General features: G+C 40.6%; 1 protein-coding gene across 13 annotated transcripts in view; it reads left to right on the top strand.

Annotated features, from left to right (window-relative positions):
- Positions 1-25224, top strand: part of VAV3 (vav guanine nucleotide exchange factor 3) — a 450959-nt gene that overhangs the window by 402308 nt on the left and 23427 nt on the right. For 9 of the 13 annotated variants that reach the window (XM_060412226.1, XM_042251679.2, XM_042251676.2 and 6 more), the window contains one exon: positions 20068-20219. In XM_060412226.1, coding sequence (XP_060268209.1) covers positions 20068-20219 — 152 coding nt within the window. Of the gene's footprint in view, positions 1-20067; positions 20220-20883; positions 23147-25224 lie in introns of those variants that run through there. The other 4 variants (XM_060412236.1, XM_004002255.6, XM_042251673.2 and 1 more) reach the window with 1 other exon arrangement.

Here is a 25224-nt window from a genome sequence, read left to right as displayed (position 1 = left end):
GGGAAACCACTGGCACTTCCTGTGCTTGACACGTGTAGTTGCTCAGAGAATATAGTTCAACAGCAAATGAAGTTGCCTAGCTTAAATTTTTGTTTACGGTTTAACCAAATATTTAATGCTCAAACTTGTTTACTCACTAGGGGTGGAGATACAGACTCTTCTTCTCTTTTAAAGCATATCCAACAGCATGATTTTGAACATCCATGCCAACCACAGGAAGAGTTTTAGAGTCATGAATTCAAACACTGTAAGCCCAGTCTTTTTAAGAGACTCTGGCAAGTCATGATATAAGAACCCGTTTATAACTGAGAAGTAAAAGAGAATCATTCATTTAAAATTTAGTCTTTGTTATAGCCAGCCTTTGTTCATGTATTATTCAGTTATTCATTCCTTCAACATATAATAATTACCTACCACAGACAAGGCAGTGTTCTAGGTACAGGAAATAGTAGTCGAGAATACAAAGTCCCTGACCTTGTGGAGCTTATACTTTAGTGAGGAGGCTCTGACAAGTCTGGTTAGGAGTCTGTTTCTATATAGGAAGAGAAGCAAAGATCTCACTCCCAAAGTGACCAGAAATAAGTGAGGGCATGAGTTGGTGCATCAGTCAGCAATAATTTCTCAACGGTCTCCAAGATCTTACACTCCAGGATTATTCAGTTGTTACCGTAGAGTGGGATTATAATCTTAGATTAGATTTATATTCTCCCAGTGTTTTATTTGCTTGATGCTAACTTTGTATGGAATGAGAAGAACACTGAGACCATTCTGAGGATTAAAGGAGGTGCTGTACCTACAGCGTGGAGCAGAGTGCTGATAACATGGTAAACACACAACAGAAGTCAGCTGAGCTCCTACTGATTCTGCTGCTTCCACTGTGGCTGCTGCTAGGCCTACTTGTCCCTCCTCTTCTAACACAGCAAACATTTCCCTGTATTTCTAATAGCTGAATTACTAGTTTTAGCTCATAGCAACTTACATCTTTTGTTTTTATGATTTTTTAAAATATCCCTTGCTCATTTTATGCCAAGTGCTGATTAAAGGTTGACTCTTAATTAAAGCATTGCTTCTTTTTTTTATGCATGTGCCTCTCAAGAAGTGGTAAAGAGGAAACTCTACATACTCTGTATAGAAAGTTTGTGTAGGATGAGTTTAGAGGCATTACCTCTGGTTCATAGCTTTGGGTGTACTGCTAAATATCATCTCAGAATAACTTTTATGAAGAAGTAGTAAATACTGGGGGACATTGGCTTGGACAGGGCGTGGTGTCTCCATTCCTTCTGAGTAATGGAGAAAGCAGAGCAGACAAGCCACAAGGACCACCTGTGTTCTGGGTAAGATTGGAGTTCTAGCTCCCGGTGCCTGCTACTTATTATTATTTTTCTTTTAAATGCATAGTCACCTTGGAAAAGAAAGACCCGGGGCATTGTAGAAGAGGCTGCTTGCTTCTGTATTAGCCTAGGTTAGAATGCAGGCATGTCTACTAAGTTGCTTCAGTTATATCTGACTCTTTGCAACCCTATGGACTATAGCCCGCCAGGCTCCTCTGTCCATGGGATTTTTCAGGCAAGAATACTGGAGTGGGTTGCCATGCCCTCCTATAGGGGATCTTCCTGACCCAGGCCTCAAACTCATGTCCCTTATCTCTCCTACCTTGGCAGCCAGGTTCTTTACCACTAGTGCCATCTCAGAAGCCCCTAGGTTAGACTGTTCTTAGGCAAATTAAAAACTATTCTCAAATGTGTAAAATATGGTAAGATTATGACAGGCCTACCTCATGTAATTTCAAAATAACATATATAAAGATACTACTTAGAATTAAACAGATATCCAGAGTATTGAACAAGGAGCCTATAGCATTTCTAGGTGAGGAGTAGGCAATGCTCTGTCCCAGGACTGTGAGACTGTTTCTGCCTTTGCAATGACTTGAGTGTTTCCGCTAGAGATGGAGAGAGGAAGAAAGAGAACAGAGAGAACTCGGGCACAGCAGTGAGCTCTTGTACTTCCCTAGAGACCCCTCATGCAGTGGCCCCATGGAAGATGTTCTGCCCTGTCCTGTGAATCTCTGTAAGAATCTCATTACTTTCCAAAAATGGTCACAGAAAAACTGCCTGAGACTGCTGCAGGTGTACCCTTAGGGCTCGTATATACTGAGTTGACTTTTGCCTTTCTTGCTCTACAGTGAGCACTTAATTATTTTCAGGGCTGCTACTGAGTAAGCTGTCTGACCTTAGGCGAGTCAGTTAGCCTGTCTGGGCCCCAGCTTTCTCATCTGATGAATAAGGAATGAGATTAGACATTTTATTATGTTCTTTCAAAAGCAGCTCCTAGGTTTCTTTCTTTGTACACGTGAAAAAAGGAGGTAAGGTAGAATGGTAATGGACCATTATACTTGGGAAAGTTGCACAATTAGCTATTTCATAACTTATTAATAGACCTTAGGTATTTTCCCAAGTAAATGGAAGATTAGTTGGGCCACAGAGTTGGTTAATGTTTAAGAAAATTGTTGGTTACCACTATATTTACATGATCTCAAAGCTTTTCATCACAGAACTTGTTAATTACAAAAGGGACAGTAGAAAAACCATAAAAGTGATCAAAAATAGCATCACCAATGATGAGACAACTTGATATCATGTGCCTCCTAATGTGATGGCTCTTGAGAAGGCTGCAACACCAGTTTGGTGGTATTCCTGCCCTCCAGGGCCCACAATTGGAATCTAATCATGAGGAAACATCAAACAAACCCAAATTCAATGACATTCTACAAAATAATTGGCCTCTACGCTTCAAAAATATCGGTGGCATGAAAGAGAAAGAGGGCAGAATTGGTTTAGAATGAAGGAGACTAATGAAACATGGCAGCTAGACACAACAGGTTGAGTCTTGTACCTGGAATGATTTTCCTTTTTTACTATAAAGGACACATATGGGACAATTCACACATGTTGAATGTTTCTAGATTAGTTATTTTTTGTTTTTGATAATTGTACTGTTAATGTGTAAGAGAAGAAAATCCCTTTGATTTTAGGAAGGACACGCTGAAATTGTCTTCCCCAGAGACTCAGCAGGTAAAGAATTCGCCTGCCAATGCAGAAGACTCGAGACATGGATTCAATCCCTGAGTTGGGAAGATCCCCTGGAGAAGGAAATGGCAACCAACTCCAGTATTCTTGCCTGGGAAATCCTATGGACAGAGGAGCCTTGCTAAAAGAGTCGGACAGGACTTGGCAATTAAACAACAGCAGTGAAATATTTAGAGATAAAAGGCATTATGTCTGGAACATATTATAAAATAGTTCAGGAAAACTAAAGAGCTTGATAAAACAAATGTAAAATATTAACACTTGAGTTTGAGTGAAAGAAAATTAGAATTCTTTGTACTATTACTGCAATTTTTACATCTGAATTATTTCAGAAGTAATAAAATTTAGAGATGGTACCTTTAGCTGAAGAGAACTAACAGAATTGGAGGAAAATGTCAGCATTCTCCTCTTCCGCTTGCTCCAGGAGCAGGGGGAGCTTGGTGCACTGATTTTAGGATGTGTAGAGTACTGAGTACATTGTACTTGAAACCATCTCTTTACCTGTGACCATATTGTATTTACTTATTCATTCGTTCGTTCTTTTAGTCAACAAATATTTATTCAACACTATGTTCCAAGTTCTGTTCTGGATGCTGAATATAAGAGTGAATAAGATAGACAGCGCTGCTGCTAAGTCGCTTCAGTTGTGTCTGACTCTGTGCAACACTATGGACACCCTGCCAGGCTCCTCTGTCCTTGGGATTTTCCAGGCAACAATACTGGAGTGGTTTGCCATGCCCTCCCTCCAGGGCATCTTCCTAACCTAGAGATTGAACCTGTGTCTCTTTAAGTCTCCTGCATTGGCAAATGGGTTCTTTACCATTAGTGCCACCAAACAAACATAAAACAAATAACTTCATGTGTGTGTGTGTTAGTGGCTCAGCTGTGTCTTACTCTTTGCGACGTCAAGAACTGTAGCCTGCCAGGCCCTATGGAATTCTCCCTGCAAGAATACTGGAGTGGGTTGCCATTCTCTTCTCCAGGGGATCTTCCCTACCAAGGGATCAAACCCCAGTCTCCCTGCATTGCAGGCAGATCCTTCACCATCTGAGCCACCAAATTCTCCTAAGTCGTGAAGCAGATGCACAGGTGAACGGGTACAGCAAGAGGACCTGTTTAACCTGGAAGGTCAAGGAAGGACATTTTGAAGAAGTGGCATCTAGGTGACATTTACAACATCTACAGACAGTTGGCAGGATGTGGGTTACTGAAGGGCAGGGAAACACCAGAGTAAAGAAGCAGTTTGTGTGAAGGACATTAACAGGAAATAACTTGACACATTTAAAGAGTTGCTGCTGCTGCTAAGTCGCTTCAGTTGTGTCTGACCCTGTGCGACCCCATAGAGGGCAGCCTACCAGGCTCCCCGGTCCCTGGGATTCTCCAGGCAAGAACACTGGAGTGGGTTGCCATTTCCTTCTCCAATGCATGAAAGTGAAAAGTGAAAGTGAAGTCGCTCAGTCGTGTCCGACTCTTTGCGACCCCATGGACTGCAGCCTACCAGGCTCCTCTGTCCATGGGATTTTCCAGGCAAGAGTGCTGGAGTGGGATGCCATTGCCTTCTCCGATTTAAAGAATTAGAAGGGGGCCAAATGTTTAGAACATAGTGAGTGGATTCTCATATATACAGTGGAAATGTAGTGGAGCATTATAAGCAGAAAATGATATGGACTGATTTACATTGTTTTGAAAGGTCACTGCCTACTCTGTGAGAATGGCTTGGAGAGAGGCATGGACAGAGAAGGGCGTGAGGAAAATTCCACAGATGTCCAGGGGAGGGATGATGGAGGTCTGGACAAAAGTTGAACAAAGACAGTAGAGTAAGACAATGGGCTGATTTAGATATAATCTGGAGACTGAATTGACTGGATAAAGGAATTGAGGTAGAAATAGGACATGTGTGATATACAAGTATCTGCCTTCGATGACCCAAATGGTGAAATGATGGCCTGATCAAGAAACAAAAGGGATATAACACATACAAAGGAGAAGGTACTATATTCATTTTGTACAAATTTTTTGTATCTGTGCATACTCAGTGGTTCAGTAGGCAGCTGATACTAAGAAGCGTGGTTGGGGTTGAAGATAAGAGTTATGAATCATTCATACTTCATCTCACAGTTTCCATAGAATATATATTAATAGTATTGTTTTTATATAGGTTTAGCAATTTCTTCAAGTGTATTACTCCCTAAAGCCTTGGAAACCAGGTTCCTTTGCTTCTTATTCTCAAATTGCACTTTGCACAGCGCCTCTCATAAAACACATGTTTAGGAAGGGCTAAGTGAGTGAAGTCAGAGCCTAAGGTCTTTGGGAAACATAGCAGGTATTAAAGCACTATGTTATTTGAAAAAACAGGGAAAGATGAGTGGGTTTGAAAACAAATATAGAACAGCTTGATCGTTTTGAAGCTATGACAAATGTTATAGCAATTCTTCAAAAATTGACAAAGGCTTCCTGGGTCTTTGGGACCGTACAAGTGACCTTGCAGGAAAAAGTAAAAGCCAGAGCCAAGCCTGCTTCTTCCTAGTGCGGCTGCTTTCCTTTCACACGGGTAGCTCTGTGATTCTATTAGCCATCTGACAAGGGGCTTAAACTTCATTTTAGCCAGTGTTTTAGAAACTTGGAGAATTTGTATCATTCATATTTAACTCTCTGTAACATAACTTGCTTATTCCTGATAATTCTTTAAATATCCTGATAATATCTTATTTATTAGTTTGGTCACAGTGTTAATAGTGGATAATATTTATCTCCTTTATACAAACTCCTCAAATATCCACTGAGTTTTTAACTTCTTGCCCTTGTAGTTCAACATACCCATATTTATCCACTCATATTCTGATCTCCTAATTTTATCCTCAGTCTTTCATCTTCTTTTTCCTTGGTCATTAGGGATGTGACTTTGATTTACTCTAATTTTGTGCTGGTAATTTAAATATCTGTTTTAATCTCATAAAATAGCCTCTTGAACTGCCATAAAAATTATCATAAATTGAGGGGATTAATATTGACAGAAATTTACTCTTACTGTTTTGGAGGCCATAAGTCTGAAATCAAAATGTTGGCAGGGTTGGTTCCTGCCGGAGTCTCTGAGGGACAATTCACTGCATGCCTCCCTTCTAGTTTCTGGATGGCTGCTGGCAGTCCTTGGTGTCCCTTGGTTTATAGACAGCACTCCCAATCTCTGCCTTGTCTTCACATCACCTTTTCCTCTGTGTGTCATCTCCTTTTCTCTTCTTATAAAGAAAGTTATTTCATTTACAGCTCATCCTAACACCGGATGATTTCATCTTGAGATCCTTAATTTATATCTGCAAAATTTATATCTTATTTTCCAAATAAGATCACATTCACAGGTTTTAGGTGGACATAACTTTTGCAAGGGTTGAGGGCAGTGGAGGGATGGGGGATGGGTGGGGGTGAGCCACCCTTCAACTCACTATAATCTCACAGTACTAATTTTAAATTTTTCTCCAAATTTTTCCATCTTTTTCTTTTTCTGTTGGAGTTATCAGAAGACTGTGCACTATTAGGGTAGACAGGTAGTCAGTGGATAGGGAATTAGAAGGGAAACATTACCTTAATACAACAAAGTGTATTCAATGGCTTGTAACTTTCCTACAGTGAAATGCATGGTCTTCCTGAGAGAGGGTACTTCTAGCCAATGAAAGTTTCCCCAATAACCTACATGAGTGATTGTCTGAAATATTATAAAATATACTTGATACAGAATAAGAACTTAGTAATTCTGATATTTAATAATTTTTAACAGAATATTATGTTATTCAAACACTTTTCACATATATTAATGTCTCCAACCTAGTGTTTCATGAACTGCCAGCCCCATGAGAAGCATCCAAGGAGGGTTTCATTGGTTAAATAAATGTACCAGAAGTGCTGCTTATATGATATAGCAAAGTGACAAGTTTCCCTAGTTTATCTCATCCTGCAACTCTGTATCATAGTATCTCAACATAGGTAATGTTTGCATTATGTGCTTTAAGAGCGTTAAATATGTGAGGTACTTAGAACAATGTCTGGCACATGGGAAGTGTAAATTACACACTTTTTTCCTGGGCTAAGGTGGTTCCAGCATATTGCTGACATTTTCTGTATTCTTTTCCTTAGGATGTCTATCACATCCACAGAATTTACTGTTCTTGGGCAACTGATCAACTACAGCCGCACATCTTCATTATTTGGTCATGTTGGGCTTCCCTTTTTTATTTACTTATATCAGGAGCTTTACTAGCTACTGTAAGGCATTTTTATCCTGAACCTGATAGCTTTAACAGTTAGTAGCCAGGACCCAGGATCACTTCAGAAATCTATGGCTTACAGACTGAAATTCTACAGATACAAGTAACCTCACTCAATGCTATCTTTTTTCATGTTTCAAAGCTCAAAAAGCAGCCTATATGTTTTAACATGTCTCATTTGGTATACCATTCTTTCTATAAACCTTATTTTCTAAAGTTAAAACTGCTCTTACTGTGTGTAATTCTCCCCAACTGACTATGGTACCCTCATGTGGCAGCCTGACCCAAGGCTTTGGTTTTTCTAGTCTCTCTCTCCTCTAAAACAAATGTAAACTGAGAAGAGTTCTTTTTTTTTTTTCCCCCTCGCTAAAATTTGGATTAGGCTAGCTTTGAGGAACAATGCTGAGAGCTCTTTTTTGCCTCATATATACGACCAGTATCCAGCTTTCCCTGCTGAATTCCAGATCTGCATAAGGGAGCCAGTATTAACTCTGCTACTCTCGCCTTTCCTAATAGCATGAGAAGTTGAATACAAACTTGGTCAAGGTTTTGTTTCATTCACAACTTTAAGTCAATATTTTAAGAATCCACTTGTACCAGACACTCTACCACACATATCCCTTGGGTGTTACATGCTAGCTTAACAGCTCAACAACAGAGGAATGCAGGGGGATTCTAGGATTGAGGCTTCTCAGACTTCATGTCAACCCTGGTAGAGGCTTTTTAAAGTAAATATCTTTTGTGACATTTCTGAGAGGTCATCTTCAGGTTTCACTTATACTCAGGTGACTTTATGTCCACAGCTACACAAAGCACCTAATTATTTTTTGAACAAAATTTCTAAAATGCCTATTTTGTTCCAGAAACTTGACTTTTTGTAGCTATTTACCATCATTAGTTATCTCTTTGACTCTTGAAACCCTATGGACTGTAGCCCCCGACAGGCTCCTCTGTCCATGGAATTCTCAAGGCAAGAATACTGGAGTGGGTGGTCATGCCCTTCTCCAGAGCCCTCCTTCCTGACCCAGAGCTCGAGCTTGCGCCTCCTGCATTGGCAGACATATTCTTTGCCACTAGTGCCACCCAGGAAGCCTGTCTCTTCAAAGCTACTCCAAGTTAAATATACTATATACCTACTCTACCATGATAACCTTTCATATCATGTGCTTTGTTCCCTTCCTTGCCATATTTCTTTCTCAATAAACTACTCAGATTTCTCAACCCCTTGTCATATACATGGCTGCCAAATTTGTCACCATCCTGGCCACCCTACTATGAACACATTCAAATTTTTAAGAATTGAGCACAAGCATTTCAGGATTGGCTAACTTGCTCATTCAAATCTTTTCCTATTGAGAGCTCTGTCTTTCTATCCAAACCTCCATCTTCCCCAGTTAATTTTCCCTCGTTTTCTTCATTGGTCTTCCTCATAGGGAAGTTCTCCAAGAACCTCTTTCCTCATCTCTTCTTTAGCTACTACAGTCTCACCATTAAGCCCCACAGGTCCCCACACTCATTCATTTGACAGATCTTAACACGTATATATGGAATCCAGAAAAACGGTACTGATGAACCTATTTGCAGGGCAGGAATAGACACAGATGTAGAGGACAGACTTGTGGTCATGGCGTGGGGAGAAGAGGGCGGGACAAACTGCGAGAATAGCACTGACATATACGCACTACCCTATGCAAAACAGACAGCGAGGACAGAGCCGCGGAATCGCAAGGGAAGCAGCCTGGTGCTCCGTGACACCAGCGGCGGTGTTAACACGAGAGGGCTGGGGTGTGGGCGTGGGGTGGGAGGAAGACTTATGAGAGAGGGGACATCTGCATACTTACGGCTCATTCATGTTGTTGCATGGCAGAAACCAGCACAACGTTGTAAAGCAGTTATTCTCCAATTAAAAATAAATGTGAAAACAGATCTTTATTGAGGGCCTACTGCAGGATGAGCATTGTTCAAATTACTGGGGATGTACAGTGGTGGAAAAAAAGGACAAGTCTGTGCCTTTGTGGAACTCACATGGTAGTGGGGACAGTGGATAATAGATAAAAATAAATTATATAGTTTACTAGAAGAAAGGCCAAAAAGGCAAAATGAAATGGTTGTCTGAAGAGGCCTTACAAATAGCTGTGAAAAGAAGAGAAGTGAAAGGCAAAGGAGAACAGGAAAGATATACCATCTCAATGCAGAGTTTCAAAGAATAGCAAGGAGAGATAAGAAAGCCTTCCTAAGTGATCAATGGAAAGAAATAGAGTAAAACAATAGAATGGGAAAGACTAGAGATCTCTTCAAGAAAATTAGAAATACCAAGGGAACATTTCATGCAAAGATGGGCTCAATAAAGGACAGAAGTGGTATGGATCTAACAGAAGCAGCAGATATTAAGAAGAGGTGGCAAGAATACACAGAAGAACTGTACAAAAAAGATCTTCACGACCCAGATAATCGTGATGGTGTGATCCCTCACCTAGAGCCAGACATCCTGGAAGGTGAAGTCAAGTGTGCCTTAGAAAGCATCACTATGAACAAAGCTAGTGGAGGTGATGGAATTCCAGTTGAGCTATTTCAAATCATGAGAGATGATGCTGTGAAAGTGCTGCACTCAATATGCCAGCAAATTGGGAAAACTCAGCAGTGGCCATAGGACTGGAAAAGGTCAGTTTTCATTCCAATCCCAAAGAAAGGCAATGCCATAGAATGCTCAAACTACCACACAATTGTACTCATCTCACACGCTAGCAAAGTAATGCCTCAAATTTTCCAATATAGGCTTCAACAGTGCATGAACCGAGAACTTCCAGATGTTCAATCTGGATTTAGGAAAGGCAGAGGGACCAGAGATCAAATTACCAACATCCACTGTATCACAGAAAAAGCCAGAGGATTCCAGGAAAACATATAGTTCTGCTTTATTGACTACACAAAAGCCATTGACTGTGTGGATCACCACAAACTGGAAAATTCTGAAAGAGATGGGAATACCAGACGACCCGACCTGCCTCTTGAGAAATCTGTATGCAGGTCAAGAAGCAACAGTTAGAACAGGACATGGAACAACAGACTGATTCCAAATTGGGCAAGGAGCACATCAAGGCTGTATATTGTCACCCTGCTTGTTTAACTTATAAGTAGAGTACATCATGCTGGGCTGGATGAACCACAAGCTGGAATCAGGACTGCTGGGAGAAATATGGATAACCTCAGGTATACACATGACACCACCCTTATGGCAGAAAGCGAAGAGGAACTAAAGAGCCTCTTGATGAAAATGAAAAATGAGAGAGAAAAAGCTGGCTTAAAACTCAACTTTCAAAAAGCAAAGATCATGGCATACAGTCCATCACTTCTGGCAAATAGATAGGGAAACAATGGTAATAGTTACAGACTTGATTTTCTTGGGCTCCAGAATCACTGCAGATGGAGACTGCAGCCATGAAATTAAAAGACCCTTGCTCTTGAAAGAAAAGCTATGATGAACCTAGACAGCATATTAAAAAGCAGAGACATTACTTTGCCAACAAAGGTCTGTCTAGTCAAAGCTATGGTTTTTCCAGTACTCATGTATAGATGTGAAAGTTGGACCATAAAGAAAGCTGAGCGCTGAGGAATTAATGCTTTTGAACTGCAGTGTTGGAGAAGATTCTTGAGAGTCCCTTGGACTGCAAGGAGATCCAACCAGTCCATCCTAAAGGACATCAGTCCTGAATATTCACTGGAATGGCTGATGTTGAAGCTGAAGTTCCAATACTTTGGACACCTGACACAAAGAACTGACTCCTTGGAAAGAACCCTGATGCTGGGAAAGTTTGAAGGCAGGAGAAGGGGATGACAGAGGATGAGATGGTTGGATGGCATCACTGACTTGATGGGGATGAGTTTGAGCAAGCTCTGGGAGTTGGTGATGGACAGGGAAGCCTGGCGTGCTACAGTCCATAGGGTGGCAAAGAGTCGGACATGACTGAGTGACTGAACTGAACTGATACTAGAAGTTGGTGAATATTCTGGAAAAATAATTTAACAGTGTAATGCTTCTCAGGGGTTCTGGGAGTGGTTTATGATTTTAACTGAGGTGGTCAGGTGATGAAGAACAAAACTAGAGATTCGTTTTTCTTCCTTTTGGTTGTTTAGTAGAGAGCTGGTTCAGCAGTTTTGAGTTTTCTCCATAGTAGAATAGCTGCTGGCTTCACAAGCTCCCCTTCCTAACAAGGTCACTTGGATGACCAGTGCTGTAGTCTCTTTGGCCTGCTGTAACAAAATACCATAGACCAAGTGTCTTATAAACCCTAGAAATGCATGGCTCATGCTTCTGGATGTTGGAAAGTTCAAGGTGAAGGTGCGGACAGATTTGGTATCTAGTAATGACCTGCTCTCTGGTTCACAGAAGGTGCTGTGTGTCCTCAGTTGGTGGAAAGGAATGAGGAAGCTCTGTGGGACTGCTTTCATAAGAGCACTAATCCCATTTATGCGGGCTTCATTCTCATGACCTAAGCACTTCTGCAAAGCCTCACTCCCTAGCGCCATCACATGAGGCATTAAGCTTCAACATATGAATTTGGAGGATGGTGAGGGGGTCACAAATATCTGGTCCGTAGTAAATGGGGAGTTTCTACTATTATAAACTCACATAAATACCCTAATCCATCTGAAGAGCAGGCTACTGAACTGTGGCCATGGCACGGGCAGAACTTCCATGCTCATCCTCAGCAGTAGGACAGTGAGAATTTAGGGGACTGTGTACCCTCTAACTACTTCTTTGCTTGTATATCACTCCCCACCCCACCCCACCCCCCGCAATAATCTCAGGTTTTTCTCTGTACCGCATAGTTCAACTGGTGTGTGTCCATGGCTCTTTTATGGGGCATTGGGGTAGGCCTCATTCTGAAAGTAACTGTTGAGTAAAAACTCAAGGAAGTGTGCACAGAGGAGCCAGTGCAAAGGAAGGCGCATATATGACGTGTGCAGTGTGAACAGAGCAGCAGAGATGGAGACAGAGAGCAGATCAGCCGATGTGCAGCTGTGGAAGACTTTAGCTTTTACTCTGGAAGAAATGGGAAGCCATTGGAAGGATTTAAACAGAGGGAAACATGGTCTGACTATAATAGGATTGTTCTAGGGAGCCTGGCTGGGTACAGTCCATAGGATTGCCAAGAACAGAGTGAAGCGACTGAGCACATGGGCGCAGCAACAGTGCAGAAGCAGGAAGACCAGTCAGGAGGCTTATGCAGCAGTTCGGTAGCCTGGACCAACACGCATCCAGACAGGTGATATACTGGGTTGGCTAAATGTGGGGTTTCCCTGGTGGCTTAGAGGTTTAAGCGTCTGCCTCCAATGCAGGAGACCTGGGTTTGATCCCTGGGTCAGGAAGATCCCCTAGAGAAGGAAATGGCAACCCACTCCAGTATTCTTGCCTGGAGAATCCCATGGACAGAGGAGCCTGGTGGGCTACAGTCTATGGGGTCTCAAAGAGTCGGACACGACTGAGCGATTTCACTCACTCACTCACTCAAAATGTTCATTCAGGTTTTTGTATAATATCTTACGGAAAAATCTGAATGAAGTTTTTGGCCAACCCAGTATTATGACGGTGACCCAGCGGGACATTCTCACACATCAGATGTGAGATAGAATAGCAAGAGAATATTCTAAGATGACTGTAAGGTTTTTGGCTTAAGCAGCTGGAAGATTGGAGATTTTTTTTTCTAGGGAAGTACTCAAATGGAGCCTAAATTCTACTCACAGGACTATCTAAGATGAGTGATTTCTGAATCTCAGTATCAACTCTCTCTCATCACTAATTTGTAAGCTCTTTTGAAGTCTGATGCTCTGTCTTAAAGAGTAAGCATTTAGAATAAAGTTCACATCTTGGTAAACTAGATGCCTATAAATAATCTGGAGTCCCCTGAAATGTCAAATGATCTCATTTTCCATAACAATAAGGCCTTATTATACTCAGTTTTTCTCGTTAATGGCTTTATATATTTAGATTGTGCAGCACTGAATACCAAGTAGCTGTTTATATTCACAATAAGTCTAAGTATTCCTTGTCATATCTTTGAATTTTAGGTTAGAGGAGATTTGTCCATTTACCAGATGTCAGCATTCAATTAAATAAAACCAATATTATATATAATGAAGAGAGAGTTGATACTGAGATACAGAAATCACTCATCTCAGATAGTGCTGTGAGTAGAATTTAGGCTCCATTTGAGTACTTCCCTAAAAAAAAATCTCCACTCTTCCAGTTGCTTAAGCCAAAAACCTTACAGTCATCTTAGAATATTCTCTTGCTATTCTGTCTCACATCTGATGTGTCACAAAGTCCTGCTAGGTTACTGTCATAATTCAGCCAATCTGAATTAGTTTCTTCAATGACAATATATAAAATATACAATAAACACTGTGTATTTGAGAGAGATTGGGGGAACAGATATTTGATACTATGTCTATGAAATTTGCTGCAAGTTTAAGAAGACATGACTAGGTTCCAAAATAAAACTAAGGTTAAGGATCACAAATTTAAATATTCATTAAATTCTCAACATGTTCTCTGTTGCTAGACCATCTGTAGATGATCCTGGTAAAAGGAATTCCTGGATCCTTCAAAGTGGGTCCACATAGGAACATAGTTCTTCAGGAAAATCTCTAGGCCACTACTGGGCCCAGACTCAGGGACAACTGTGTTGATGATGGTACCATTGGTACAACTGTCTGATATTTTTTACTGATGACTTTTTTTTTTGTTAACATAAATAAGTGTAAATACCTGTGGTTGTTCCAACTAAAGGCTCCGCATTAGGTAATTCCTGCCCCAGAGAATAATTACCAAATGCTTAGCCTCATCTTCAGTTATACAAATGATGGATAATTAAGTGGTAGTTCAAAAATACGTTGATTTGATAATCAGTACCTTAAGGACAAGTGTTGATTGAGCTTGGTCTCTGCAGTGTACAAACTTCAAATGTTATTGAAAATCGAGTGGATTTTCATTTGCTCATGAACACGAATAGCCTAATCAAGGCGGAGCATAACACTTTAGAGCAATGCTAAGTTAACCTTGACAACAGAAATATATGTGTCGATACCAGTTCCCTAGTACTTTTTATTCTACTGTGAACATTGTGTTCCTTTTTTAATTGACATACTTCTGTGGCTCTGTCCTCTTAGTCAAGTCTCAGAACTGAATAACATTCAGTAGTTATTTGCCAGTCAGTTTATAATGGTTATGCCAATAGCTTCCGTTTCTATTAGAAAATGTCAGTATTTCAAGTTTTAACTTGGAAGAGTTAATATTTGACTGTACTTTGAATAACTCTTAATGAGAACTATCACTAAACTATGAAGTGAAGTGAAGTGAAGTTGCTCAGTCGTGTCCGACTCTTTGCGACCCCATGGACTGTACCCTACCAGGCTTCTCCATTCGTGAGATTCTCCAGGCAAGAATACTGGAGTGGGTTACCATTTCCTTCTCCAGGGGATCTTCCCGACCCAGGGATCGAACCCAGGTCTCCCACATTGGAGGCAGACGCTTATGAGCCACTTATTTGCTAATGTTCCATAAACATTAGCCCATTTGAATGCCAGGTATCATATGAAATTAACCAGAGAGACCTACCTGGCTGGGATGGTCTCTCTGAGCAACGTTCTCCGTCTATACTAATAAGGAGTTGAAAGTATTTGAGGAAGGAGGAAAGTTAGGCCCTAAACTAAGGCATGCAGTTTGCAAATGATTATTTTAATGAAAAAGGTCTCAACACAGATTTTTAGTATTATCCCAGTGGATACAGATATGAATAAAAGTTCTTTCTCTTAAGAAGCTTCCTGGAATAATGCGATATACTAGCACCAGGCTCCCTACAGTACTAGGTGGTGAATGAATTTTAGGCCAGGAAGTAAAAGAAATGGGAGGTTATAATCCTTCAGTGTCCCCATTTGAATGTCACTGTTACTCAGCTGTTTCTATTCCATTCCAGGATATGCACCTACCAATAATTCTTACATTAGCGTCTTGGTACAGTTGGAGGAATATGATGTAGAAAACATCTATCTGTACGTGTGTGTAGAAATAGGTGGATATAGTCTAACTATGGGCATAAATGTTTTATAGGTTAAACCACTTCGCAAAATATCTTTATCAAATACTTTATTCTGACATTGCTTACATTTAGATTTAAGTCCATGCTTTCCTAGGGAGACACATTCTTTTACACTCTTTTCTCCGTAGGTGCCAGGTGTTCAAATGCTGTTTTGCCAGCATACAAGAATTTAGGACCCAAAGACAGTGAAAATTGATATGTAGAAAGAGTGACAACAATAAGTCATGCTACAATGTGTGAAAACTAGAAGGCATCTTACCAGGACTTACAATGTTTGGCTGAGAGCTACATCTTGGGATGTAAGAGGTTAATCCGTTTCTCTCCTGAGAAGATTCCTCAGGCCTATGGTATGGTTAATGCCATGAGACATACTGTATTTAATAGCTGTTCAGCACCTCAGAAAAAAAATGATAGTTGTTGTAGGAATATCATTGATAGATTCTGGCTCTCAGGGATCCTGGGCAACAAGACATGAACATATTTTATGTTCTTTCCTTTGTGTTGTGCTGGGTTTTGTTGGAAGTTGAGCAGTTAAGTGAGCAAAGATGAGCTCAACGAATAGGAGGAGGCGCTATCTACCTAAATTTGAGATTTAAGTACCATTTAGTTGTGTTTTCATTGACTTCTTATTTCTTCCTTCTAGAGTTAACTTTTGTTATCTTTCAGACTCTTGACTTGAATTACCTTCATTGGAAATTTTGGGGAAATACCACTTCTTTTTATTACTCCATGGATAAATAGTCCCAGAGAGAGAATCAAGCATGGACACTTAGAAGTAATGAGCAGAATGAAGAGTTCTCCCAAACACTGGATAGGAATCTTGGCACCAGATTTTCTGCCAGAGTTACGGTGCCATTTTCCTTATTCAGTTAGAGCTGGCGTCCTTTCCTCTCTTTAACAATAGATATAACGTGACCTCGAAATCAAACAAACCAGTTACATTGCACAGTAATATAAAGTCAATTGCACAGATTATAAAATTAGTTGTATGGGCACATACTGCTATATTATAAAAAAAAAAGTGTAACTTGGAACATGCAGTGGACTAGAAGAGAACCTTGATTATCAACAAGGATATACTTCAGGGTAGGTCAAATATGGGAGGCCACTTATGAAAAAGTGTCGTGCATGCATCAATTTATATATGAACCCAAGAACCACTGAACCCCTCCTTTCAGTTCCTCTGCCCAGTCTGTTTGGTTGGAATCTAAGCATCCCCTTAATGAGCTACTGCTACTCTTAGGTACAAGAGCACGTTAATAACCCAGACTCTTTCAAGTTCATCCTTAAGGTGAGGTCTGCCTTCTCAAGAACCAGGATGGTAGCTATCGCATTCCAGACAGCAGGGCAGAATAAAGAACAAGAGAAGGGTGAAGATGTGTGCCAGCTGCCTTCCCAAAGATGCCTCACGATACTTTTGCTAACATCCCATCCCAGTAGCAAGAACTTAGTAATAGAGTCTCTGGGCAAACATAGCTCAACCAAATAACTTATTACATGGCTTAAGAGGAGAATACACACTGGGAGAAAGTTTACAATCACACTTCCTTTTCTATTACAATGGCACCTTGGCATCAGCAGGGAGAGTTTTAAAACTGTCCAGGGTGGTACCTGAAGCAGAGGGATAGATGCAGAGTAGGCAGCAGTGAAGAGCCTTGACTCGAGTCACACTGTATAGGTTTGAATCTAGGTTGTTCTCAAATATGAAGAAATATTATGGGTATCTTCCTCTGAGTTTTTGTGACAATTAAATGAATATAAAACACTGAGCATGGCATCTGACACTTTCAAACCATTTGATAATTTTAGCCCTGATTATTAAAAGTAAAGTGAGAGGTTTTTGAGCATCTAAATGCATAGATATTTTCTGTACACTCCTATAGCTGGGGGATATATTTACTCTCTTTTCCAGATATTTTATTTTTGGAAATAAGCTACCATGCACATGCTTGTTTGGAGGGTGAGGGTGGTTCTTAACAAAGTTTATGAGTGATTTTCTTGAATTTTCAGTGGGTTCTGCATATTTCATTGACGCCACCTTATCGGCTTTTATATCTCTTCTTTATATCAGTTATAATGTGAAGCATATTACAATAAGAATTTACATGATCGCCATCTCCACCGATGTGGCAAAGTAGGGACTGTGCACCACATCAAAGAAGGCCAACCTTGGGGGGAAGGGGTTCACCAATGGCAGCATGGAGGGGTATGCTGTGTTCACCTGCAAAGGGATGGATCGCTCTGAATTGCATTAATGTCAATCAAAATGTAAAAATCTGGCTTGATCGTCATTTAAAAATGGTGATAGGAGACGAATGGGTGAAAATGAAGCTTGATATTTCAACTTGGATGTGACAGTTTTCTTAAGGTTATAGACAACGAAATAGCTGTGTCAAGATGTGTTTTGCCAACACCTAAATGCTCTTTGCTTCTCTCTTTTTCTTTCCTTCTCTAAGCCCCTTCTTTGTTCTGTGGGTTTTCTTTTGTAACTCCACCAGACTACAGCTTTGTCCCCCCTTCTTCCACTCCTTTCTGGTCAGGTACTGCTTTACTGCTTTTATGTGTCTTTTCAACTTGCTTTTGTTTGCAAGTATTTTGACTTCTGTGTATGGCTTCTCATGTAGATACATTTCCTCACAAACAGCCACTCCAGTCACATTCCCACCATGCACTTTCCTTTTCTCTGTCATCAAGTCATCGTTTGTCTTGACATTCCAATCCTCTAGTTTTATGTGTGTGCTCATGTTATATTTCAGCAAGACATTTTTTCTTTCATCAGTTAGAAAGAATTGAGAGGTGAAAGTATAAAGGGAGAATGAAGTGCTTTATAAAACTAGTTTCCTTGAGGATCAGAAATTTTAGTTGGGGAAAGCCAGTGTTCATGTCTTTCCATTAAGAAAATAAATAGGACCAAAATCCCAACTTTATCTCCAAATATAAGAATAGAATTTAGTTCATATTGCTTTGAAGGATGACTGTTCATCTGCTTGTGCAGGGCATTCTGGTCTTAATTTCCGTCATTAGCCAGAGAATGTAAGGGCTGTTTATGTGACATGTAGGGAGTACATGATGACTGAATAAAGTATGTTTTCTTACAGATTTTTAAAATTTAACCTGTAAATCCCAATGGAATAATCAAATATAGTACTAGAAGGCCCTTACAAGTTATCTGGTATAGACCTTTCATTTTATAGGTGAGAAGAATGTGGCCCAGAGGGGTTAAAAGAACTGTACAAGGTCACACAGTTAAGTTGATGATGGGTTTTTCCATCACTGGGGTGTTTTTACGTGCACGACTCTAAGAGCAGTGCCCCAGTAATGGGATGGTTTTCAGTAAGGAAACTATTAAAGTGGTTTGTGTCCGAACAGTAGAATAAAATGACCTATTTTTGCTCCCTTTACAGTTCTGAAATCTACAGCATTGCCATTCGTTTATCTTATGATGGACACCTGGAGACTAAAAAATTTCTATCATTGCAAAGCTCTGGAAAATAGGCCAGAGATCCCAGTCTCCAAGAGGGCACAGTTTTCCAGGGTGACAGTCATAACTGTAGCTGTCTAGACACTGGGAACTGTTAAAAATATGATGTATGGCAATTCCCATGTTTTTTTTTTTTTCCTTTCTTGTACTTCAGTTTCTCTACCGTTTAAGGTTTATAAAGTTCCACCAATCCCAGGTGAGTGATTCTCAGAATCACTGAAAATATAATTGAAAATACTTTATAACCCCAAGGAGCAACAGGTCGAGATGTTAATATGAAGTGTGTTCTGAAACACCAGAGACGAGCAGATGTCCAGCTTGAACTGAGTTTTCCTTTCGGGACAAGCAGATGAGGGCAAAGAAGGGGTTAGCTCCTCTCCTACTATTGAAAAAAAATCTAAGTATAGGAAGCGAACACCCTGAATCTTGTTTTTGGTTATGTATTTCAGTAAAGATTTTCTATACCATCTGAGCCACCAGGGCAGTTCTATAAGATTTGTTTGAAACAAAGAAGATACATGGATGGTGTTTATTATTTTTTTCCATGAAACATGATCTAAGCTTCTTCACAAGTGAAATTATATATAAAAGAATAACTGTCTCTAAATAGTTTTAACTAAAAAAAAGGCTGTTTGTGGGGAGGAGATGCCATTTGACTAGAAGTGATGACATGGATTCAGTAGGAGCCTTTCAGAGCAAAAAAATAAAGTTAATTGTTTTGAGTCTTAGTTGAGGAGCTTACAAGATAAAAATGTGAAGCTTTTACCAGAGAGGTTCTAGTTTAAAATGGACTACTGTGCCATCAATAGGAAATTTATGCTAGTTATTTGAGATTCTGTCACCCTAGATAGTAATTTAGATATTCACATTTTTCCTGCCAAACTACAAAAACTAGTCCCTGTTTGGAAGTTCCTGTGAAGAGCATGAAAACCGAATAATGAGTCTTTAAACTTTGTGGACCTGACTGCCGCTGGCTGAATTGAAACAGCAGTTCTGCTGCTTTCAAGCCCCTCTGCCATCATCACTAGTCTGTAGTGAAATCACGGCTGTGCATCTTGATAGCATCTAGAACATCCATCTGACTAGCTTCTTATGATCGGTACAGTGCAAATCCATTCTGACGCCCCATAATCTCTTTACAGTGTTAAGTCCAAAGGTGCTGGGCATCGCTATTGCTCGGTATGACTTCTGTGCCAGAGATATGCGAGAACTGTCCCTGCTGAAAGGAGATGTGGTGAAGATTTACACGAAGATGAGTGCGAACGGCTGGTGGAGAGGAGAAGTAAATGGCAGGGTGAGCGTCCCTCTCAATGTGATCATCGTGTAAAGGAAGGGGGCGGGGCAGCCGCTGGCACCCATGATGCTGGGGGGAACCCCTCACTACCTTACAGTTGTCGCCCTCCCAGGGTCCTGGCTCCACATGGGTGGTGTTCCTTACTGAAAACAGGGACTCCAGAAAAATGCATTGCGTAACTAGGATACTGACATAAACAAAGTTTACTTAGGCAAATTTGATGGCTTCCTTTTGGGAAAAGGGTTTAGGAGCATGTCAGTCCTTTTGAGTCTGTAAGCCTCTTTTTAAGTCTAGAGCATCAGCTTTATGCGGAGCACAAAATATCTGTGAGAGCCACTGGTCTAAATTAGAAAGAGCAGGCATAGGACCTCTGTCTTTATATCTTGTTCTATAGCAGAAGAAGAGAGCATTAAGTAGTAGAACCTCTTAATTTACATATTTGTGTCCTCACAGATTAGAACACTGTTGAAGCGTATTTTATTCCACCCTTTCTACCACTCACTCTATTGGGCTTTTAGCAGCAGTTTAAACCAATCCTCTTCATCTGCAGTGGGCATTGTGGGCATTAAACCCCAGCTTAATTCTGGGTGTTATGAAAATGAACTGCTCTGTTTGAAGTGCTGGATAGAGTCACATTGCTGTGTCGGTTGCTTTTCCTTTTTAGGTGGGCTGGTTTCCATCCACGTATGTGGAAGAGGATGAGTAAATTCCAGTCCAGCGTTGCACTGCACCAGGAATTTCAGAGAAGGGATTAACAGCAGCCTGTACAGCATTATGAATTCACTGAAGTGTTTAAAAAGCTGCCTTTCTGGCTATTCAACATCTTCTCTCTCTTTCCCCTCCTAAGTCTTAATGCTGGGATTTCTAAAGATACTGGTACTGACAGATTAATGGCTCGCCTAGAGCTATGCAAGAAACAGCCTGCCCGTCTGTCATCGTCAGGGACCAGGGCAAAGCCAAAAGCTTTTCTTCCCCCAGAAAGCCCTGAAAAGCACACTGGTTCATGTTTCTCTCTATTTCGTCCAGTCAGACGTCATGAATGCCAGCCATCAGTACATGTCTAATGTGTATTGACTTTCTTCTCCTGTGCCATTCTCCAGAATTTTTGATGGTACAAAGCAGCAGAAGTTTAATTTTGCTTTCTTCAGCATGAAGAAAAATGGGAGTTCTGCCACTGGGGCAGCTTACCGAAAAGGTCCAGCATTACTTGTCTTAAATTGCCCAGCAAGGTGACTCATTGCCTGGCAAACACTTTTACCCCCCCCCCCCCCCCCCACTACCATCAGTGTTCCTCATATGAAAGTTTAAGAGGCAAATGCTCAGCTTTGCTTAGTAAGTGACATCTGTGGGAGGGAGGAGTTTATAGTCATTTGAAGTCCCGATTATATTTGCAAACTTCTTCATAAGAAGACATACCCCAAAAAGTGGATAAAAGAGTATCTTCATGTTAAATCTTCACAACCTTCATGATTTCATAGGGTTATTTTAGAAAATGTAGTACTTCACTTTATGAGATAATCTTGGCTGGGTATTTTTTTTGGGTAGTTACAAGTAACCTGAGTTAAGGTGCCATTGTTTACATAAACAGACCAATGACTATGATTTATAGTAAGTCATTTTCAGAGAAGCAACATTATTAACATATGCCTTTTCCTCCTCCCCGACTCCCCTGCCCAAATGAAAAAGACCTGGGACATACGTGCCGATTCCCACATTTTCCTGGAGTATTTACAGTAGCACAAACAACCTCATTGAGGATTTCTGAAGGAAAGCACATTAAGGTCCTTTATGCATTTCAGGGACACAAAGGAGCGTCACTAGACTTTTATGATCTTATCCACTGTGGGCTCCTAGCACTCACTGAGGCTCTTCCCATCTGAGTCCATTTCCGGGTGTGTATTAACTGGTGGGAAGATAAGTCTGCAGTGCATTTATTTGACCAAGTCTTCACTGTTTATATGAGGAGTCTAAGTACATTTTTCCTGGGATGTACAGAGTGCCCAGTCAAGAGAATCAAGTTAAGACACTAACTTGGCCCTTTCCTGATGAAATATTTTCTCCATAGCAGAAGTCATGTTCTGACAAGACTCAGTGTCTACAGAAAACATTAGAAGCATTAACTTCACAGAGCCAAATTAGGAACATTTAGCTCTGAAATCTTGGATCATCTTTAAAATGAGGTGGGTGTGATTGGCCTTCTCCCCAACCCACTGAGGGCCAGAACTTGATGTTTCGTGGATACTTCTCCCTTTAGAGACCCTCGTGGGCTAGGACTTCTCAAATAGGATAGATTCAGGACCTTTACCTCAGAATTATGTAAACTGTGATTGTGTTTTAGAAAAGTTACTTGCTAAAACCAGTTAAGTTTTTGTATATGTGTAAATGATCATGAAATTGAGTTTTATAAGATGTTCTGTATAGTGAAGTTACACACCAAGGTGTCTCTTTGGAGTGGATTCTTTCCCATAAAGTCTTATCTGCAACATTGTGTCTGGGTAATGTTTTGTCTGTTACTGTCTGCCAAATGTTACGGAGAGAGCAGCTTCATACAAACTGAAACACTCCTGTGTAAAGTACTGTAGCTTGTGCTGTTTCTTTTGTTGTTGTTGTTTTTTTTTTTTTTAGCCAATAGACTCCCTCTCTTGCTACATTTCATGGACCTGGACGTTTCCCAGCAGAGGATATTAGCGTCCCTTTTCCTGACCTTACCATTTACATCTTTGTCTATGTTAAATACTTCATATTGGAAACTTTAAATGCTGCAGATTTGTGTAGATTTCTAATACCAAAGACAGAAGTAAATGTTTTCCATATACTTTGTCTTGCCTGTATGCAGCCCTATGTAATATGGTGAATTAGAGTGGTATTTCACTTTGTAATATTTTGTAAATATGTCAATATAATAAATAGTTACTACTTGCATTACATCAATTGAGAGCTGAAGTCTTTCCATCGAACAGTTCCATACATAATTCAGCATGTGCAGATCTCATCATAAACACAAGACTAGAAGCCCTGTGATCTGCAATAGTTGCAGATAATATATCATTGACATGCTTACCATGTGCCACACAGTTCTAAATGCTTTATGTGCTCTAATTTACAATAACCCCAGGAGGTATAACCCCATATTACCTCTGCTTTTCAGATGAAGGAACAGGCATTTTGAGAGGCTGTAGCTTGACCCATCTTACAGAGCTGGCAAGTATCAGAGAGTTCCAACTTGGATGGTCTGACTCCAGAGCCTGTACCACCACACTTAATAGGGGCAAAAGGGTTTCCTTGGTGGCTCAGTGGTAAAGAATCTGCCTGCCAATGCATGAGACACAGGTTCGATCCCTGAGTCGGGAGATCCCTTTGAGATGGAAATGGCAACCCACTCCAATATTCTTGCCTGGGAGATCCCATTAGACAGAGAAGCCTGGTGGGCCATAGTCCACAGTTTCACAAAGAGTCAGACATGACTTAGAAACGAAACAAAAACAACAGGGGCAAAAGGGAGATTAGGGATGTAAGACTGCATAGTTGAGCAGCTGTGATACAAAAGAGCGGTTTAAATGATTGAAGATGAACACAATTCAGAAACATTCTCCTATTCCTGCCTCCTAAAAGAGAGTCTCAAATAGATGTTGCCCAGAGAGATAGGTGTCAGAGATTGACCTTTATCTATTTTGATTCAACCTTTCCATAGAAAATGATGAAGTGCTAAGCCAGAGAGACTTGGAGGCAAGTCTCCCTTGGCAGAGCAGGCCTGTGGGTTGTCCCCAGTGGTGGAGGCAGGTTGGCTCAGAACAGCAGGGAAGCCCATTCCTTCTAAAGAGCGGGGAAGGTCAGTTTCAAGGTAATTCCGTCTGGTTGATGTCACCAGCACACTGCGCTCAGAAATACAAAATCTCCCCTATTTCATTATAGTATGGTGGGTTACCCCAGCCCTGACTCCCACTACTTGAAGGGCTGATTCCTTTGGATTTCTCTTCAACATGTTATCATTGAGGGGACTTTAGACCTTGTATCTTATCATCACCACTCTTACCACTACCAAGCATGATAAGAACTCCCTCTTTGTTAACATGGGGATAACCCTTATAAATCATTAAAATATTGTCTTCCATCAAGTAATTTAAGTAAATATATTGATAATTAGTCTTTAGGTGCCTTACTTTGTTCTATTTAATTTGACAACTGTACAGAAGAGTGATAAAAGCATCGCCCCAGACATTAGCATCTCTGGGTTCCCATCCCATCCTCACCACACAGGGGCTCGGCCAATCAGTATAATAACAGCAGGTACTTGACAGGATGGTCGTGGGACTCAACTGAGACTGTACATATGAAGTGTAATTGTGTCTGGCTTGCTCTGAACCATTTTTATCACTGTCATTATGGCAGTCACTATCAGATGGATTTGCTGTCAAATTTGGGTAGTTGCTATATGAATCTTTGAATTCCTTCAGTATAAATCAGGCTCACTTATTGGATTAAGGGGCAAAACTACAGATTCTCAATTAGACAGTCTTTCTAGGAATGATGTTAAATCATCTGGTATCATAGAAAATAGAAGTTTTAGCAGTTGCTGCTGTTGCTAACTCGTTTCAGCTGTGTCCGACTCTGTGCAACCCCATAGATGGCAGCCCACCAGGCTTCTCCGTCCCTGGGATTCAAACCCCAGCACCACCAGTGACTTTCTGGGCACCAATTTCATCTTCTGTAATAAAGGGATAATTACAAGTGTCTGAGAGAGCTGAAGGATAAACCATAACATATGAAGAAAAAGATGCCAGTAAAGAGCCTGGCACACGGTAGGTACTCAGGAAACATTGATCCCTTTCCCCTGATGAACTGTAAAATGCTTAGGGACCAGATTATGAACTGGACGCTTTAATTTTAAATACTAAAGCTCATGTTTTCTTACATATGATTACATTTTGAGCATTCAAATTACAGTTGGAATAAAAAGGTGTGTGTTCAGGAAGATTAATATTCAAACCCACAAACAACCTCAGAA

Source organism: Ovis aries, chromosome 1, assembly GCF_016772045.2.
Source record: "Ovis aries strain OAR_USU_Benz2616 breed Rambouillet chromosome 1, ARS-UI_Ramb_v3.0, whole genome shotgun sequence".
In the NCBI taxonomy this organism is placed as follows: Eukaryota; Metazoa; Chordata; class Mammalia; order Artiodactyla; family Bovidae; genus Ovis; species Ovis aries.
This window is presented reverse-complemented; position numbering and strand designations above follow the sequence as displayed.